This window comes from Poecilia latipinna, unplaced genomic scaffold (genome assembly GCF_001443285.1).
Source record: "Poecilia latipinna isolate Pla-1442-1.1 unplaced genomic scaffold, P_latipinna-1.0 Scaffold837, whole genome shotgun sequence".
Classification (NCBI taxonomy): Eukaryota; Metazoa; Chordata; class Actinopteri; order Cyprinodontiformes; family Poeciliidae; genus Poecilia; species Poecilia latipinna.
In genome coordinates, this window is record NW_015113453.1 from 139,610 (window position 1) to 158,000 (window position 18,391).

The window sequence follows — 18,391 nt, forward strand, 5'->3', positions numbered from 1 at the left end:
ATTTCTGGCTATTTTATTAGTTTATATGGCAGAGAAATTAGTTTAACTTTCATTTACTAAAGTAAAAATCTAACACCTCAATAAGTACCAGAAAACCCAGTGCTCTTGAATGCATCACGGGTTGCGAATACGGAAGTGAGCAAACGTTCTATCACTGAACAGGTTCTGCACAGCCAGCAAAAATAATAATGCTGTTTAACAGGTATTTATTCATCCTCCGTCTTTAACAGAAGAAGTCGTGGTAAGTGCTGGTCAATGGACACCTTGCTGTTTCTGACGTTTCCAAAAAACATTAAACTAATAATTTTGTTGACTGTTGTCGCTTGCATGTAGGACGCTGCTTTAGGGAGCAGGGCATTATTTGCGCCTGTTTTAAACGTGAAAACTTACGCATTGACTGCTCTTTGCGTATGTTTCTTGGCGAATAAGCTAAGGTTTGTGTACAGAGAAGTCTAAATCAGCAAATTGGGATATGAACAGATGATCTTAGCAGGCGACACTGTGTGGTTTCATGTACTGCAAAGACTTCTATAATATTTCAGGATCCCTTTCTGACTGTATCTAAGGTTTTTCTGAGGGCTGTATAGTGAAAGTTGTAGATGTAGATCATGAAAGGAAAGTTCCTTGACCGTTTCAATAAAATCATGATGTTTTTTGGATACACTGCCCCTTGCGTCCTGTAATAAACTGCGTGTGTTTAAATGTTTGCAGATTATGGCTCAAAAGGAAGTAAAGGAGGCGTTTGTGAGTAACCTCAATGGGACCAGTTTGGGAGAGGTGACTTTTGGATCGTTTCTCGCTCCAGTCTGTCTCATCCACAGAGCGTTCATCTTAGTCCTCTACTACCAAGCCAAAGGGACTCTACCGCTACCACTTCCACTGATTTCCCATCTACTCCTTGATTTTTCTCTGCTCGTCCTTCCCCTCGTATTATCATGCACAATTCTCAGCGATGTTCTTCTGCAGGTCATCGTGTGCCTAACTTTTCTTTCAGCTTGCGTGCTCTGCTACATCTGTCGTACCAGCTTCCAATCCTCTGCTCTGCAGCCACAGAAGATCGTCAGCAACTTCCTTCAGTGCAGCGTTCAGTTCCACCAGGTCCCCTTCGTGACTCTCTTCAGAGTATTTGTAAACGTGAAAACAGCCATCAGCATCCTCGCCGTCGACTTCAGCGTCTTTCCGAGGCGATATGCGAAGACGGAGACCTACGGGACAGGGGTTATGGACTTTGGAGTCGGGGCATTTGTTTTTGCAAACGCACTTGTCAGTCCTGAGGCACGGAGGAGGGAAGTCACGGGATCCAAGATGAGCCATATTACGAAGCAGATCCAGTCTGTCTGGCCTCTGCTTGCTCTAGGCTTGGGGCGGCTGGTGAGCATCAAAATGACCGGCTATCACGAGCACGTGACGGAATATGGCATCCACTGGAACTTCTTCTTCACGCTGGCCATCGTCAGAGTTCTAGCTTCTGTGCTTTTGGTTGTTTTACCAGCTGGACAGTCGTGGCTCTTTGCCCTTCTGATCAGTGGATGTCATCAGTTCGCCCTGGAAACAACCGAACTAAAGACCTTCCTGATGCACAATAGGGACAGAGGAAAGGATTTCGTGCACGCTAACAAGGAGGGCATATTCTCCATAGCCGGCTATGTTGCCATCTATCTAGCAGGAGTTCAGATTGGACTCTACGTGATGCAGCAAAGACATCAAGTCAAAGATTGCCTCAAGATGCTTTTCACCCTCTCCCTAGGAAGTTTGCTGTCGTACGCCGCTTTGTTCGCATGTCAGACACTCATGGAGCCGGTCTCTCGCCGCTCGGCTAATTTGCCCTTCGTCATCTGGAGCGTTGCTCAGTCGTTGTTTTTCATGTCCCTCCTAGGTCTGGCCGACATGGTCATACTGTTCTCCAAAGGAGCATCCGCCTGTCGTTTTCTGCCGTCGTCCATGAGCTTTCTGGAGAAGAAGACGGATTCTCCGGTTTCCAGAAGCGGAGTCAAAGTGGAGAGACTCTGCCTCATCCAGGCCGTCAGCAGGAATCAGCTGGTGTTTTTCCTGCTCTCCAACGTCATGACCGGAGCGACCAATGCTGTCGTGGACACCCTCAGTTGTAGCAGCTCTTTTTCAGTGTGTGTTTTACTGTCATACATGCTTGTGAACTGCCTTGTTATATATGTTTTGCACATCTGTGAAATTACAGTAAAATTCTGGTGACGTTTGTAAGCGCACCGTTTTCCTTGGGTTTGTTTTTTCATAGTTTATTTGAAGCTCGAGTTACTTGCACTGAAATTCAGAACAATGGAAAACACTGAAGATGGAAGAAAATGTTATCTGTATGGAGTTAGTTTTGTGTTGGTGCTTGTTTATGGTGATATTGTCCTAAATGTTTTGTGTTTGTATATTTGGGGGACTTGCAAAAATAAAGCCTCATGAGAAAAAAAACTCTGTTATTCTTTTGTGGACAAACCGAAATGAACCTGAGATGTAACAATAACTGAAGCTTGGGATATTTTTATACCTAACCCAACTTTAAACATCTCCTAAACTGACTGGCATGTCTGGTATGTTCACTGGTCTCCGTGAAGCTGTTTGTTTACTAATATTTTAACAAATGTCTATATTGAAAATAAATGCAGTCTATTTGCTAATTAGCTGGCTTCTGAAGGCGATGGTGACACTTTATTTAGGGGTATCAAAATAAAGAGTGGTAAACACTTGTCATGTTTTCTTTCTATAAATTTTTTGAAACTATTATTTTCCTTCCATTTTGACATTTTCCACTACTCTGCACCATAAAAAGGTATTAAAAGGCCCTGAAAACTTAAATTTAAACTTTTGGTAGTAATGTGACAAAATGTAGAAAATGTCCAGTGATTATGAAGAACTATAAAATATCTTAGGTTAAAATTGTGTTTTTCCATAGATTTATAATTTGTATTTTATTGGCCATTTTTTTATCTTCTTACTTTGTTAATCGTCTGGTTTATGTTATTCATCCGGGTATTATGCTCACAGATTTGTAATTGATAAATACAATTAAATACTGCACTTAGTATATCATATTTTTATTGCCAAAAACAGTAGAGGGCTATAAATCACAATGTCAAAATACCTCTTGCAATAAAATTCGGCAATAAATTAAATCGAAATAATTATTTCACCAACGGGCAGTTTTTCTGCTCACCTGCGCCCCCTGGAGGCAGTGCGTACCACATTATCCGTATTACGTACCAGTGTATGGGAAGGAGGGGGGCCAAAGGTGAAATCAGTAATGAAGATTCCGCCACCGCAGCAGGCTCACTAACTGTCGCACTTGTTTATTTTCAAGAGTAATTCCAGACGGCGGTAAGTAGAAACTGTTCAAAAGTTCAACTATGCGTATCTGTTCTTTACGAAGACACTATTCTGTTGTTAGTATTGTCGGCATATTTTTAAAGAAACTCACGGCTGTGGCTAAGTAGCTACTCATAGTTCCAACTTTCTATTAGCTTAGATTAGCTCGCTGACGCTAGCTGTGGGGAGCAGCGATGTTAACAAGCAGGTTAGCCAGGTTTGCTATCACCGACAGGGCGAAGTCGAGCTGGAATAATACTCCAACCTACCTTTGATGGCGGAAGGGACACCATTTGATAAACAACAGTGAGCCCAAATTCAACCGAACGGCATATTTGATTTCGGAAGTTGTATTGTGAAGTGCAGTTAGCTAGCAGGCTAACTTGGAAATCAGTAGGTAATTGTTTAAAAGGCAACAGATACAGGTTAACGTTCTAAACGCGGCTTTGTAAGCTGTACAATGCTAGAAATACATTTTGTAAAGCTAATAACTTAGAAATTTCCCAGAGCTTTCTTTTGCCAGGTTGCTTGCTAGCTTAGCAGGGCAAATCTGGGTCAAGATAACCATGCTAGCTACTTTAGGAGTGCCTATGACAGTAGTTTGTAACGTTAGATGATTTTGTTTATATTTTAATGCATACTCTTGTGATTAAGAACCCCAAAGACAAATTCTTAGTTCCAAGATTATATCAGCCCCCAATGATCTGGAGTAGGTAGGGTAGCATTAGCCTGGTGGAGCTTGTGCTCAGGGTTTGATGTAGTCATTCCCTGCACATCATTCTGTCTTTTGTGCGTGTGTGTGTGTGACCTGCAGGTGAGCTGATCTACAGCACAGAGAAGACATGGCACGCCTGGTAGCAGTTTGCAGGGAAGGCGAGGAGGATTACCCATTTTTGGCGAGACAGATTCCCCTGTATATTGATGACACACTCACGGTAGGTCCTCATCATCACAGAGAGCACATCAAATAGCAATTAGGAAGATAGACCCTTATGAATCACCCTGTAAAGTACAAGCAGAAATGGCGCAGAATCAGCATTGGGTTTTTTTCTGCCCAACACAATTCTGATAATTTTTCCTGACTTTCTGAAACAAATGTGTACGGTTTCAGTTTTATGGTTTCTTTTTTCCATTTTCACGTCATGTTGAGGCATGTTCAGACTGTGCTTGAAAGGACGTTGACGTCGGAAAGCCAAGATCGGATTGTGTTCTTTGCAAAGACACAGCCGTACCCTGAGTACGAACAGTCTGAAACTAAATTGCTGATCTGAATACCAAACTAATTGCTTGTGCCTCTGTCAGTATGGGTGAAATGTGACCGTGGCGTTTTAGATGCGTCGTTATTACCTGTTGTGTTTTAATGGTTGTCAGATGGTGATGGAGTTTCCTGACAGTTTCATGGACGCTGAAGGCACTGACGTAACCCTTGCTCATTGGAAGCAATTTTCTGAGGTAATTTCACACACTGTGTCACAGAATTTCTTCTAATCTAGCAGACATGCACACACAAAAATCAAAGCCTAAAGGATGTCATTTGTGTGTATTTAGTAAAGATGCACTCAACCGCTGCTAATATTTGTATCTGTCCCGATTATTAAAAATTCTAGATCTGGTATCGGTGACAATGGGCAGATCTTTTAAGTCTAATTCTGTGCTTTGAGTGACGTCATGTTTTATTACTTATTTTATATTATAATTTCTAATTGCTCCATCTAAGCCACTTGAAAGAAGATTTGTTTTAGTTTATTTTTACATGTTTGATCAAGGTAGTCAACCTTTTGTTTTTGTCAGTTTCAGTTTCTTTATTATTTATTGTACATCGGCTGTTATCCTGCTAATTGCACTGACTGAACAAATTAAAGTTGTGTTGTTTTTTTCCATGTTTGACCAAGCTTGTGAAACTATTGTTGCATGTAAGGCTGCATACAACACTTGTATACAATTATCAATTTGCAATTTAGTACATTTATGTCTATGTTTAAAAAGAAAAAGGAAACATAAGTTAATTCAGCGCCGGGTTTTTTTGTATCGAATCGGCCGACAACAGACCTCAGATATCAGTATCTGTATTGGAAGTGAGGAGAAATGAATCTGTGCGTCCCTAGGATTTAGTGTGGAGGACACATAGATGACGGCATCATTTTATTTTTTCCCATAGTATTATTCCAAGCTGAAGCAGCAGGACCTGAATATCGCCTTTATGGTGTCGTCCAGAGAGGTGTACAGTGCGCTGTCCCAGCTGGTGCCGTGCGTGGGCTGCAGACGAAGCGTGGAGCGCCTCTTTTCTCACTCAGTGGAGACGGGGAACCCAGCGCTGGAGCCCCTCGCAGTGAAACCCAAGGGCATGCTCACTGTCACCAAGGCTTGTTTGGCAGACATGAAGAAGCTTTATACCCTGTTCTACATCCACGGGTGAGAGGAAAAAACTTTTCTCTTTATTCTTACATTGTTAGTAGTACAGCAGAAAACTTAATGTTCACGGTTCTCCCCTTTCTAGTTTGTCTCCATTATTTTTATTGCAATGGCATTGATTATTTTGTTAACTGTTAGAAGACATGTATATTTAGACTTAAAAAGCACAGGTCTGATATTACAGGGCCTTGCTTAAGTGTTTGGTTTTTGTTTTTGTTTTTTTAAGAACTATAGAATTGCCTTTTGCTGCAGTTACAGCTGCAGCGCCAAGTGTTTAAAGGAACAGTGCCTATAAAACTTATTCACCCCCTTGGATGTTTTACCCTTTTATTGCTTTTATAAGTCAATCCTGAGCAGCAAAATGTGGCTTTTTGTGCTAAATTTTGAAATGTAAATGTTTTGTAAAAATCCTTGAATGCTATAGTGAAAGCTAACTTCTACAAAACAACAAATAAAAATGTTTAGCATAACATAAGTCATTGCATAAATATTCGCCCCATTGAAGTCCGTATTTAGTAAATGGGCCTGTGGCTGCATAGAGTCTGTGTGGGTAAGTCTTAATCAGGCTTCACATCTGGTTGCTGCGGTTTTCCATTCTTCGTTGCAAAACTGTTCAAAGTTTGTCAAGTTACCTGTGAACCGGCTGTGAAAAGCTCTTTTCAGCTCCTACCACAAACTCTCTATCAGCCAGCGGTCTCGGCTTTGACTAGGCCACTCCAAAACCTTGTTGTCTTCAAACAATGTCTGTGTAGCTTGAGTTGGATGCTAAACATGTTTCTCAGTGGGGATGGTGTTTTTGTTGTGATGTGCAAAGTTTGGTACGTCCCAAACATGGCGTCTTTCGTGATGGCCAAAAAGCTCCATCTTGGTCTCATCAAACCAATTAACTTTCTTTGACTTGACCAAGGAGTCTCTTTGAGATGGTGGATTGCCACTCTTTCATTAAGCTTTGATTGGTGAATGCATTGAGCTAGTTTTCAAGGAAGGTGTAAGACTACAAGATGTCGGAAAGCTGGTAGAAACGCATCCCAACAGAGATGCGTTTGTCATTACAACATGAGGTGATTCTAGGGAAGTACTGAATACAAATGCTTACCACATATTTAAATAAAGAGAGCCATGTTTCCTTTCACTTCAGGTTCACAATTGTGTACCAATTTGTTTCAATTCGTAAACGGATTGAAAGAATGTGGAAAAACTTCAATTATTACAATAACGGTTGTATTTTATTTTTCCTTTTGCAGGTCAAAGTTAAATGACATGATTGACGCCATTCCAAAAAGTAAAAAGAATAAGCGCTGCCAGTTGCACTCCTTAGACACTCATAAACCTAAACCCCTGGGGTAAGTAACGTTCTTATTGTCACATTTTTGGTTTTAGAAGTTTTACTCGCTTCTGTTTTTATGAAGAATGCGGTGAATATGTCTAGCAATTTACAAAAATGTTGTTTTTCTTAATATTTTGAATAGTTAACTCAGTGAAAAACAAACAGCTAAGATATTTGGTTTGGATACTGAGGGTGTACTTTACTTTGTAGCTGTCAGAGCTGTGCATTGCATGTTATAACACTGCTATAAATGCTCCAGGGGAAGTTGGATGGACGTGTGGGAGCTGATGTCTCAAGAATGCAGGGATGAGGTGGTCCTCATCGACAGTGCCTGTCTGCTTGAGACGCTGGAGACGTACTTGCGGAAACACAGGTACTCCGTCGTAACCAGACCGTTTACTCACCAAACACTTACTCACCCGCGCTAAAACGGCGGTTTTGTGATTGAAGAGAAACCGACTGGCTTTTGACTTCCAACAGGTTTTGCACAGACTGTAAGAATAAAGTGATCAGAGCATACAACATCCTGGTTGGAGAGGTGGACTCCAGCGAGGAGAAGGGATACTGCGCCGCTCTGTACGAGGGTCTCTGTTGTTGCCCCCATGAGCGGCACATCCACGTGTGCTGCGAAACAGACTTCATCGCTCACTTACTCGGCAGGGCAGAGCCTGAGTTTTCAGGAGGTTACGAGTAAGTTGGATTTATTCTCGCGTTTATCGTTTGGCGAATGCATTACGATTGGGGATGCAAGTTTTCGATTTATGAGTCATTCTAGAGTTGAGTGATCTTATTGATCGACAAATGATTAATTGATAGGTGGCCATTTTTTGTAAAAACTTGAGTTTCTCTTGTATCAAGAGGGCCTTTCCCTAAAATAGACGACATTTCTCGTAATATTCTGAATTTAAAACATTTTAAAAATTCATACAATTTTCCATTATTTTGTGCCAGTTGCATTAAATACTGGCTGAAAAAACTGAAAATTGTGGTTCTCACACATTATCAACCTTAAACGTATAAAATATAACAAAACAGGGACCTCTTAGGTTACTAGATAGAAAAATAAAAGATGAAAAGAATAAAATGTGTGAAACACTTAATTTTCTATGAGCGGAGAGATGTTCCCACAGAAGCACCGTCTGCAGTTGTTCTTCAAGGAACGTTATGAAGTCCGTTAACTCGCGTCTTAAAAATCAACCTTTCTTATTGGCATCTTGTTTTTTTTTATATCGTGTTACAATTTTTCTGCGTTTTGCTCTCCGCTTCTGTCTTCAAATCTGTAGCACAGCAAGAACTTTTGTTTGAGATTTAGTTTGGACCGCTTCTCCTTTCTCATTCCGGTATGGCTCTGCCATTTTTGATTCTGTATCAACTGGCTCCACTTGAGGATGAACAGGGTCGCCCTCTGCTGGCTGGCAGCCAAACTAAAACAGTGTTAGTTAATCAATTGGAACCAATTTTAGTCTGATACAGCATTAATTGGAAATTGCTCGATTATTTGTTTACACCCCTAATTATGAGTAAATAAAAGGTGTGTTATACTTTAATACTGTCAGGATTTTCAGGAAATTAGCTAATATATATTGTTTTGGCTTGTGCTGTTTTTATTCCCCCCCCCACAAGGCGCAGAGAGAGACACGCGAAAACGATTGATATTGCACAAGAGGAAGTTCTGACTTGTCTGGGCATTCATCTCTACGAGCGGCTGCACAGGATCTGGCAGAAACTACGAGCAGAGGAACAGACATGGCAGATATTGTTCCATCTGGGTATCGACGCACTACGGAAAAGCTTTGAGGTACTCCACGTTCGCTTTGAGGACGCCGCACAGTTTTGCCGCTCGGCGTTTAACTGAGTGCTTTTCTGACCTCCAGATGGCAGTGGAGAAGATGCAGGGCATCAGTCGGCTCGAACAGTTTGTGGAGGAACTGTCGGAGGAGGAGAGAGCCAAAGAACTGAAAATGGAGAAGAAGAGACAGAAACGGAAAAACCGACGCAAAAACAAGTGCGGTTTTGATTTGTCTGAACAGGAGGCAGAGAACAAGGAGAAAATCCTGGATGAGGTGAAAATTCTGAGTTCACACAGCGCTAGTGGGCTTTAATATAAACCGACAGTTCTGCATTTCAATGTTTTTGTTTTGGCGTCACAGGGTTCCTTTGATTCAGTCGAGGGCAGCTGTAAGGCCTGTGGTAGCCACGATGAGGAAGAGGAAGAGGCTGGGTGTGAAGAGACGGTGACCACCAGCAGAAACGCCTCCTGTAACTGCTCAGATAACACCAAGCGAGGTATAACCATTTACACAATATATATATATACACGTCTAAGTCCTGCCGAGTGTGAATTTAAAGAGAAATAACAAGTCGGGACACAACATTGTCCTCAGATTTGTCCCATAACAGTAATGGCAGCGACTACGGCTACTCATCAAGTATGGAGGGCAGCGAGATGGGATCGCGAGAAGGCTCTGACGTCGCCTGCTCTGAGGGAATGTGCAACCACGAAGCAGGTCCAGGTTAAACACACACAGACGGTCATCAGATATTTTACCCTGTATGTGAAATGTGGTCCCTCTGATCTCACAGTCTGCTCTTACTTCCCCTCTGAAGGGGATTACCCAAACGTCCACCACTGTGTCGAAGACAAAGAGGAGGACGGGACAGACAGCTGTGTGGACTGCTGGCCGCACTCTGAGGAAAACAGTCAGTGCAAGAGTAAAAAGAAGAAGAAAAAGGGCAAGAGCTGCAACGATCAGGTGAGGCAGCAAACTGAGGACATGCCAGTTTGTTGAATGCGGCATATTCAACCACGTGTTTAAGGTAAAAACTCTTATGTTCCCTCAGGAGCCAAAAACCGAATGTTGCACGTCGGACGGGAACACCATAGGCCACAATCTGACCTCATCAAGCACTTGTCGAACCAAAGACATTTTTTCCTCCTTATGTGGCGATAAGCTCGCCAACATTGCACTACGGTCACCATGGGCAGTCCATCAAAGCAACCTCAGCCTTCACATGAGGCCTACAAAGGCAAATTTAAGCTTGGTAGAACTCCTGGTAAGATTATTATTATTTTTGCCCTGTTCTGATCGCCATCAGTAGAAAAGTAGTAATTAACTTTATATTTAATGTTGGGAGAACTAGTTATGAACCTACTGTTCAGATTGCACGACGGGATTATTGGGGCCATATAAATAAAAACTAAAATTACAAGAATAAAGTCATTTTATGAGAAGGACTTTATGTACTTGGCGTGGCTCTAACACTCCATAAGATTTGGATCATACATGACCATCTTTTTTCCTTTTCCTCGATCAGGACGATTCCGAGGTAACGTCCGATGAAGAGAGCGGTCTGACGCAGGACGAAATCCAGGCATTTCTAGAACAGAACCAGTCCTTCTACAGCAACCGCCACCAGTACCGACAGCTCCTCAAGGAGAAATTCACCAACTACTGCCGGGCCACCGAGCGGAGCAAGCGAGTCTGTGGAAAGTGGTTCGCCACGACCAGCGTCAAGTAAACGTCATCGTCCCGTGGAAAATTTAAAAGCACTCGTGACCACTGCTGCAAGGTTGTTATAAAAAGATACATTTCAGGTGTATCCTTCGGTGTCTTGTTGGGTCATTTCTTTAAAATCAACGTGGTTTATTAATTGTTTTGTTTTTCTCCTCGACATCTCTGATTCTTTTGCACTTGTACACTGATGCAGTTGTTCATCTCTATTTGCCACATTCATACATGTTAGTTGTTCTCTTTGACCAAGCCTAGCTATTTATTGTTAGTCTTGTGTAGGGTTTCGGGGTTAGAGCACAGTGGAATATGAAATCAAGTTTTACAAGCTGTGATATTAAGGAGGAATTTTAGTTGTCTTATTTTTATTTTTGTTTCCATTTTCTTCTCTCTCTCTCTTTCTCTCTCTCTCTCTTTATGGTGACAGTTCAGTGTAGTGCTTACAGGTTGCACCATGAAATGTGTACAGAAGTATAAATATAAAAATTTTACAGAGAATAAACATCCATTTGTAATAAACTTGGGGTGTGTTAAAAGCGCAATGTCAAGAAAAATTTACTAAATAAAGAGTATTTATTGATATGGATTATACATGTGGTTTTTTTCCCTCCTCTACATATTATTTTTTCTTCACAATATATGAAACTTATATGCAGTTTTGCAAACCAATTATTATAGCCAAAAACATGATTTTCTATTTTCTAAGTACAGCTGTGCCCAAAATTGTACCAGTCGGTATAAAGAAATGGCTCAAACTTTCTCTGCAGACCCATTCATTGTATAAACTCCAACTGGAAAGACAACCATCAGCATCTACAATTCTCTGAAAAACCTTGAATAATGAGCTACAGCAACATTTAGCTTCCCTTTGGGATGAATAAAGTATTTTTAAAATGAACTGAAACACAAAATACTTGGGAAAACATGTAGTTTTCCTGTAAATGACTGGACTAAAGCTTTGGTAAACAAATGATTGAGGGCTGCTTCAGATCTGTCATGTGGACTAGACCATTTTCTGCCACCTCTAAGCGGGTGTTCCATCCCCGGACGATTGGGTTGCATCCCAGTTACTCTAGGTACTGCCTCAGACAAAACCTGGAACAACAGGTTTCACATCAGCTGACTAGTTTTCTATTGGTCTAATCTAAGGCGTCAGATTTCTGAAACTTGTTTTAACTGGAAACTATATCCTGTTTCCAGGATACAGTTTCCAGTTCCTCTTACTGCTTTTGATACCGTTCATTTCAAGGACAGAAAAGTCAAAAGTCCCTATTTTATTTTATTGATCAGACTTCAAATTTTACACCGTGGCTTAGTTGGGATATCCCAGATAGCAGGAATCTGAAGCTCCAGTACTTGACGGCCAGTGTCTTCCAACCTTTAGGTGCAAGTCTGCTTCAACAAACCTGAATGAAATACTTTGGTCATTAGCAGGACTCTATAGAACTTGATTTCATTCAGGAAAGGCAATTCAATAACTTGTCTTTAAAGGGGCAGTATTGTGTATTTTCCAGACACACTGTGCTATTTTATTGCACAAACAAGCAACTGTTACCTTCAGTTGGTATAAAAAGGCTGTGTATATCTAATATGACTTGAAAGAAATTTAACTTCTGCATTTTTTAACTTCTTCAAACTGGTCCTGTCTCTGTAAAAACTCCAGCTTTTTCTGATCTCAGGAAGTCATCATGACATCACTCCCCTATTAACTTTTTAACAGCATTTTAGACCGAAAAGTAGCTCATATAATGAGCTCAGTAGATGCGCAATTCCACCAGGTGTTTGCTAATTGCTGCCGCTAGTCTGAAGGAACTGAATGAGGGAGGAGCTGCGCCTTGAAGGCGGAGCTAGGTCCAACCAGGCGTTTTGCACAGTTGAATGGTTGCCATGGGAAATTAAAGCATTTCTCAAACAAATGTGAAAGAATCAAAGCAATACTCCGGGTATGTTTTTGATGATGTAAATCTCAAGATGTGGATTTTACATAATGCTGCCCCTTTAAGTGTGTTCAGACAAGGATGCATTGAAAGGTTGCAGAGCACCAAACCTTGAGGACAGAAGTTTGAAACTTGTGCCTCACAGAATGCTCCGAACAAATCTACGCTCACACAAATCCACTTCAGGGCTTTATTCACACATTTGAGCCTTTTACTAATTCTGTCAAAACAGCTGCACGGATTACAGTTAAAAACATATTGGCAGCATTGTGGATCTCCACTTTATAAATGCATACAGAATTAGTGATCTGACATAAATCCAGTTTCAGATTAAAATGACAGGAAAAATGTAATACGGTTCTAACAATCAGTGCCAAACGTCCCTCCTCTGCTGAAGAGCTTCACGCCTACTGGGAGCAACTTGGTAAATCAAGTAACTTATTAATATTTCAGCTAGTTGCGTAGACCAGTTCATGAATCTCTGCACCAGCTCACTGTTTGTGAGTAAACTCCAGAAAGTTTCTATTGGGTTTATAAAGCTTGAAATGTTCTTTGGCTGTAATACATTTCTGAATCAAGTGTGAACTTCATGTCATCAGAGGCCCGTGTTGGATTAATAGCTAATAAAGCATATGGTTAATTTGTCAGCCTATTCTAATCTCACGCCTTTGAATGTTTAATTTTCAGTTAAAGAAATAAAACTGACTGTCCAGGAATGTGAACAGTGGCTCACATTCTTGGACAGTTTGTACTGATGTTAGTACCCGGTGCTTTCCTCGCTGTGCACCGGATTTAATCAGACTAAGCATTTTTCTCATGTTACATTTCATTTTATTGGAAATGTTAGGATTCTGGGTGGGAGAAACTTGTAATCAGAAAGTTTTATGTTAATTAAATGCTCTTGCATTGGTTTTGACAAACAGGATTATTTTGAAAAAAGTATTCTAAATGATGTGAAGGATGAATGACCCAGTTGTGCCCAAGGAATTGGCAAGTGTGCTGTAAGAATGCAAATAGTAATCTTTTTTTATTTGATTGTTGTGTTCACAGAGTTACAATCTGATGCCATAACTTTAATCTTTTTTGTATTTGAACTCAGTTTGTTCACAAAACACATTTTAGCAGATAAGAACTAATTATCAGATTGCTTTTAAGCTCAGCTAAATAAATCTGGCCCCCCTTCCTGTATCCACTAAATTTGTATTCAAGTTTAGGGCCCTCAAATGAAATTCTGCTAAGGACCCCATACAACCTTGGGGCAACCCACTTTTTAAAGACTTTCTGGGGGCATCTCAGAAAGCACACCCTGCCCCACCAGTGGTATTTGTGCCACAGTTTCACCTTTGACTTTTACTCTTCCATCCTCTCCACTAGGTGGTGCTAATAAGCTACTCTCAACACTTCCCAACCCAGTGCGGTGGCTCGAAATGAAAGTGGGAGGTGAAGTGAGTCAAACATTTCAACGCAGCCGGACTCTTCGCATTTCGGTCCGAGAGGCGCATGGATCGATCTTTACGACCTCTTATTGCCGCCGTCGTCCTGGATGCTGCGCAGATTGATACGGGACTCTGGAACGGGTACATCCCATATTTCGAATACCGTGCGTAACCCCCGCGACATCCTCAACCGCGGCAGCCTGATTTAGGGCTTGGCAGAAGCGCAGCGCGGGGAGCTGTAGGTTCGCGTCAGAAACGGTCCCGGTGAAGACGCTGGTGGAGATGGAGCGGTGGAAAGGCAGAGTGGCCCTGGTGACCGGAGCCTCAGTGGGGATTGGAGCGGCTGTAACCCGGGCTCTGGTCCAGCAGGGCATGCGGGTTGTCGGCTGTGCCAGGAATGTCGACAAAATTGAGGTAAGCGGTGTCGTTTAGAGGAATGTTATTAAGAAGAGAGAAAAAAGAAAGAGAAAGAAAAATTGAGTGTTGTCAGAGCAACAACATTCCTGCTAACTAACGTTAACGGCTAGCTAACATTAGCTTTACTGTTGAAGCTACAGACCTTTAGCCCCTGTGTTACAAAGTCTTTATCCAGGTGGAGAAACACGGTGAAGCAGACGCTGTAGGTTTGTTTGGAAGTATTAGGCGTGCCCTGCTAAGTTTAGCAAATTAATGAAAAATAAATAAAGCCGTTAGTTCATAATTACATGTGCCATTTAACATATTAACAGTTAAATCATGGGAGACAGAGATATTTCCTGTCCTGTAGTGTTCTATCTATATAGTGATGATGGTGTATGTCGCACATTTCTACACGGAGGGAGCAATAATAATCCTTTCGTTTTCACATCACTGACAACTGCCCATCCCATCCTTAAGATATAACCACCTCTAATCTCAGTGTCTTCCTAGAAATCAGTTAGCAACACCTAAGTTCCTATTACTCAAATCTACCCATTGAACAAAATGAGTCAAATTCTAATTATTTTGTTTCAAGATCATTCTATTAAAATTGGTCAATTTAATCACTCAAATTGATTGAGTTTGTCAAATAATGTCAAACTTTAGACACAACAGGCACTATTTGGCAACTTCTGTTTTATTAATCATATGTGTATCTGCACAATCAAGAGTCAGTCATTCATAAAGAACGCCACGTTGGCGTTTATTTAACATTTCTCAATCCAGAACCATCTCCCTAAATGTACATTTAAGAACGACAAGCTCAGATGGATCAATACCAAATAAATCTCAAGGATACAGTTTCACAGACGCTGCCGTTAGCGCACGCCAGCACGTTTTACGTCTGAAGTTGATCCAGTTTATCACGACTCAGTCCTTTACAGGGGAATCATGACTTGCAAGAACCTTTGCTGTTTCTTTCTTTCATGAAGTTGTTTCATTTTAGAAAGACAGGAAAACAAAACAGAGGATAAAGCAGGGATAAAAGCAGAGACGTCACTGAAATAGTATTGTATACTTTTAAAATCCTTTCTAATGTGGTATGCAAATCATTTACAGCTGAAATCACTAGCAACAACTCTATGAAACTACTGCTGGGCTAGAATTGAAGCTTTTACAGTTCTGAACTTTTATTATACGGATATGTATTCATAATACAACTCAAATGAGTTTCTTTTTTTTAATCAGGCTTAATGTTCTCTGAATTAACATATTCTGTTCAATTGTAACCAACATTTTCAGGTAGGATTTGTTACCCAAAAAGGTGTTCTAACGACACACACTTGTACTAACCAATAAGCTTGACTAAAGTAATTATCATGGCTAATATTTAATCCATGCCCAGATTTCTTTTTATTGGTAAACTATAAGGCCAAATTAGTTTCGTTTCTGACTGACACCTCTGTGTATAAATATCACAATTGAATTCTTGGTATCATAAACTTGAAAAAAGATATTTGTAGTTGGTATTCAGGTTCCGCTTAATAAAACCAGGTTGGATCACTCCGAGTGTCAGCTGGAGGACAGAGGACTCTTTCAAGACAGGTTTCTGCCGCCCTGCCCCTTTAAGCCTGAAGGTTCTGCACCTTGCTTATCTTTTCTGAGAATATTTAGGCCTCGCCCGTGTCGCCTCATTGATTCAAGGGCTTTTGAAATGCTTACCTTTATACCCTATTACGAGGAATGCTGCTGTCGCCAGGGTTTCCCCCAGAAAACTTGCTAAGCCTGGTGCTCAGGGCGCTAGGGCAGTCATCCAGAGGTTCGCTGGATTTTTGAGCTAAAAAAATGTTTAAAGTTGACAGGAAATTTGGAAATATCACTTGATAATTTTGTGTTATTGGAAGACTGGAAGATTAATACCTAAACATCGACTATAAAGTATTTTTTTAAAAAAGACAATCATTAAAAATAACTAAAATGTACAACCATTGTTTAGCCTGGTGGGGGCACAAGTAAAGCCTGGTGGCCCGCCAGGCTTATAATACAACAGGGGAAACCCTGACCACAGTTGGAGTGGAACACCATAGCTTCGCCTAGCTGCACAGACCATCAGTATGAGCTCTGTGTGGTTTAGTAACCTGGAGTGAAAACACAGCAGAACCACAAATGCTTCTCAAACACTTTGTCAGCCAGATTGTTTACTGAAGAAGTCGCGGTGACTTTATGTAAAGCAATTAGTGGACCAGATATTAAACCGAGCCATTAAGCTGGTGTTTTGTGGGAGCATGGGAAAGGTGACAGCTGACCGGCAATGTGCAGTAACAAGTACAAGAGGAGGGGGGGGAAAGCGGCGCTACCTGTAGCTTTTTAAAACCCTGCTGCACCTACCATTAGCCGTGTTTCCATTAATGTTTTCTGTATGCACATCTTGATTTATCGCATTAAAAAAGGTTGTTGACGGTAGTGGCAAAATTTGAAATAACTTCCTCAGTTTCGCAAAAATTAGTTTTTATGCTCTTTTTTTTACTTTTCCAAAAAGACTTAGCATGCTGAAGGGGGAGGGAAACACATTTCCACATAAGTTCTGACGAACATTTACCTCACATACTTTACAGGAATGCATATCGTCAACATCTGACGAAATGATGCTTTTCGTAAGCTAATTGATCCGCTCTAAACTAGTTAAGTTGTACGCCTAATTGGCATTTTCTCTTCTTATTTTTTTTTTTATTTTGTTTTGCCGATGTCTTTAAAAGCTCTCTCAAAGCTGACGTGACAACTTGATGGACAGATAGCTACTGTTCGGTATCCTGTTTGTAACAAAGTTACGAGCCTTCCTGGCTCCTCCGGGGCAGACTCCCGTGATACTACGTTGTGGCATAAGGTGTGTAATTTAGTATGACTAGTTTACATCCTTCCTTTATCTCCAAAGTAGAATCAGATATGTTGGAAATGTAGCTCCACCAGTTTCTGCGTCCTCGCTCTTTACAGTTTGCAGTAAATGTCTGAACACCTTCACGGTTTCGAAACTGCTCAAATTTCCTATTATGCTGTTCTTTGATTTTAAATAAAATGTCAGAGAAACCCAGCAAAGTCAGCTTTCTGAATTAATGCACAGAATATAACCAAAATTAGGTGAGTTTTCATCCCATATCCTTTTTTGGTTAAAGTATTTTATTTAAATTGGTTTCAAATTAAAGCAGCTACAGCATTTAATTAAAATTTTTTGAAAAAATTGGCCTTAAACTGTAGTAGTTTTTGTTTATGCTTATCATAATGTTAAACAGAAATAGGCGAACGTTTCCTCCTACCCTGACTATAAACACACACCCTTACCCACAGCAGCTGAGAGTGAGTGTGAATTGTGCAACAGTCGTCCTCCCTCCATTCATACTCCAGTCACATGGCCGCATCCTGTCAATAGTTAACTGTGACAGCCTGTGTCAGCTAAACAAGGTCAAAAAATGTAAGCTCTACTGTACCTAGTTCTTCCCGTTTGTAAGAGTTCTGTATTTCACTCCTTTAAAAGGAAGGCAGACTTCATTTCAGGGGGGAAAAAAATACAAAATCACAATGTAGAATTGTTTTACTTTCAGTACTTTTTCTTTATAGTATGTCTGTTCAAAGAGTGGGTCTGAGCCAGTACTGTGCTAACCCTGCTTTGTAAGCTTTTCCTTGCAGTTGTGCCAAACCCGGCATGCTGTTCGCCGGGTAACGTATGTACCCAATGCATCACCAAGCAAATTGTCACCAACTTCCTCCCTCCGGCTTTTACTGCCTTCGCCTCGGGAAGCGAACCTCCTCACTTCAATGTTCCCTCTGAGCAATAAAGCAGATGAAAAGAGAGGGGGGGTGGGGGGGAGCGTCAGAACCGCGGCCCGAGCGCCACAGTCGTCTGTTTTTTGTACAAACAGGACTCGCGAGAAAAGCGGATCGGAGAGTCGTGGCGGCAGCATTGTTTTGTTGTCAGTGAGAATAGACAGTGGTCGGGCGGGTTTTTTTTTTTTTTTTTTTTGGGGGGGGATTGGTGGGCCCCCGGGGCTT

The 18,391-nt window shown here is 41.2% G+C and overlaps 3 protein-coding genes across 9 annotated transcripts in view; all 3 read left to right on the plus strand.

Annotated features, from left to right (window-relative positions):
* Positions 1-101: 101 nt before the first annotated feature.
* pigw (phosphatidylinositol glycan anchor biosynthesis, class W) lies at positions 102-2,708 on the plus strand. Of its 3 annotated transcripts, none has more exons than XM_015047648.1 (2): positions 102-251; positions 712-2,708. In XM_015047648.1, the coding sequence occupies exon 2, from the start codon at positions 715-717 to the stop codon at positions 2,206-2,208; it is 1,494 nt and encodes a 497-aa protein (XP_014903134.1). In that variant the 5' UTR covers positions 102-251; positions 712-714; the 3' UTR covers positions 2,209-2,708. The 3 variants fall into 3 exon arrangements, with proteins under 3 accessions (XP_014903134.1, XP_014903133.1, XP_014903135.1); XM_015047647.1 differs by having other exon boundaries at positions 102-241; XM_015047649.1 differs by having other exon boundaries at positions 113-202.
* Positions 2,709-3,220: 512 nt separating this feature from the next.
* Positions 3,221-10,668, plus strand: ggnbp2 (gametogenetin binding protein 2). 4 transcript variants are annotated; one of them, XM_015047628.1, is made up of 14 exons: positions 3,221-3,339; positions 4,142-4,262; positions 4,699-4,779; positions 5,486-5,739; positions 6,984-7,082; positions 7,326-7,439; positions 7,547-7,756; positions 8,690-8,864; positions 8,941-9,129; positions 9,217-9,352; positions 9,451-9,573; positions 9,650-9,819; positions 9,908-10,120; positions 10,382-10,668. In XM_015047628.1, exons 2-14 carry the CDS (start codon positions 4,170-4,172, stop codon positions 10,583-10,585), a joined length of 2,061 nt encoding a protein of 686 aa, XP_014903114.1. In that variant the 5' UTR covers positions 3,221-3,339; positions 4,142-4,169; the 3' UTR covers positions 10,586-10,668. The 4 variants fall into 4 exon arrangements, with proteins under 4 accessions (XP_014903114.1, XP_014903116.1, XP_014903117.1 ...); XM_015047630.1 differs by having other exon boundaries at positions 3,222-3,339; positions 9,451-9,579; positions 9,674-9,819; XM_015047631.1 differs by having other exon boundaries at positions 3,222-3,339; positions 9,674-9,819.
* Positions 10,669-13,847: 3,179 nt separating this feature from the next.
* The window catches only part of dhrs11a (dehydrogenase/reductase 11a), a 27,642-nt gene continuing 23,098 nt past the window's right edge, over positions 13,848-18,391 (plus strand). Inside the window, exon 1 of one of the 2 annotated variants that reach the window (XM_015047637.1) lies at positions 13,848-14,362. In XM_015047637.1, the coding sequence (XP_014903123.1) occupies positions 14,231-14,362 (132 nt within the window). In that variant the 5' untranslated portion in view covers positions 13,848-14,230. The remainder of the gene's footprint in view (positions 14,363-18,391) is intronic. The other variant, XM_015047636.1, reaches the window with a different exon arrangement.

Excerpts from the sequence above, each read along its gene's own strand:
- ggnbp2 (XM_015047628.1), top strand. The coding sequence starts at position 4,170 with ATGGCACGCCTGGTAGCAGTTTGCAGGGAAGGCGAGGAGGATTACCCA. Across the intron at positions 4,780-5,485 it reads ATTGGAAGCAATTTTCTGAG|TATTATTCCAAGCTGAAGCA; the intron begins GTAATTTCACAC and ends TTTTTCCCATAG. Across the intron at positions 9,574-9,649 it reads AATGTGCAACCACGAAGCAG|TCTGCTCTTACTTCCCCTCT; the intron begins GTCCAGGTTAAA and ends CTGATCTCACAG.
- pigw (XM_015047648.1), top strand. The coding sequence starts at position 715 with ATGGCTCAAAAGGAAGTAAAGGAGGCGTTTGTGAGTAACCTCAATGGG.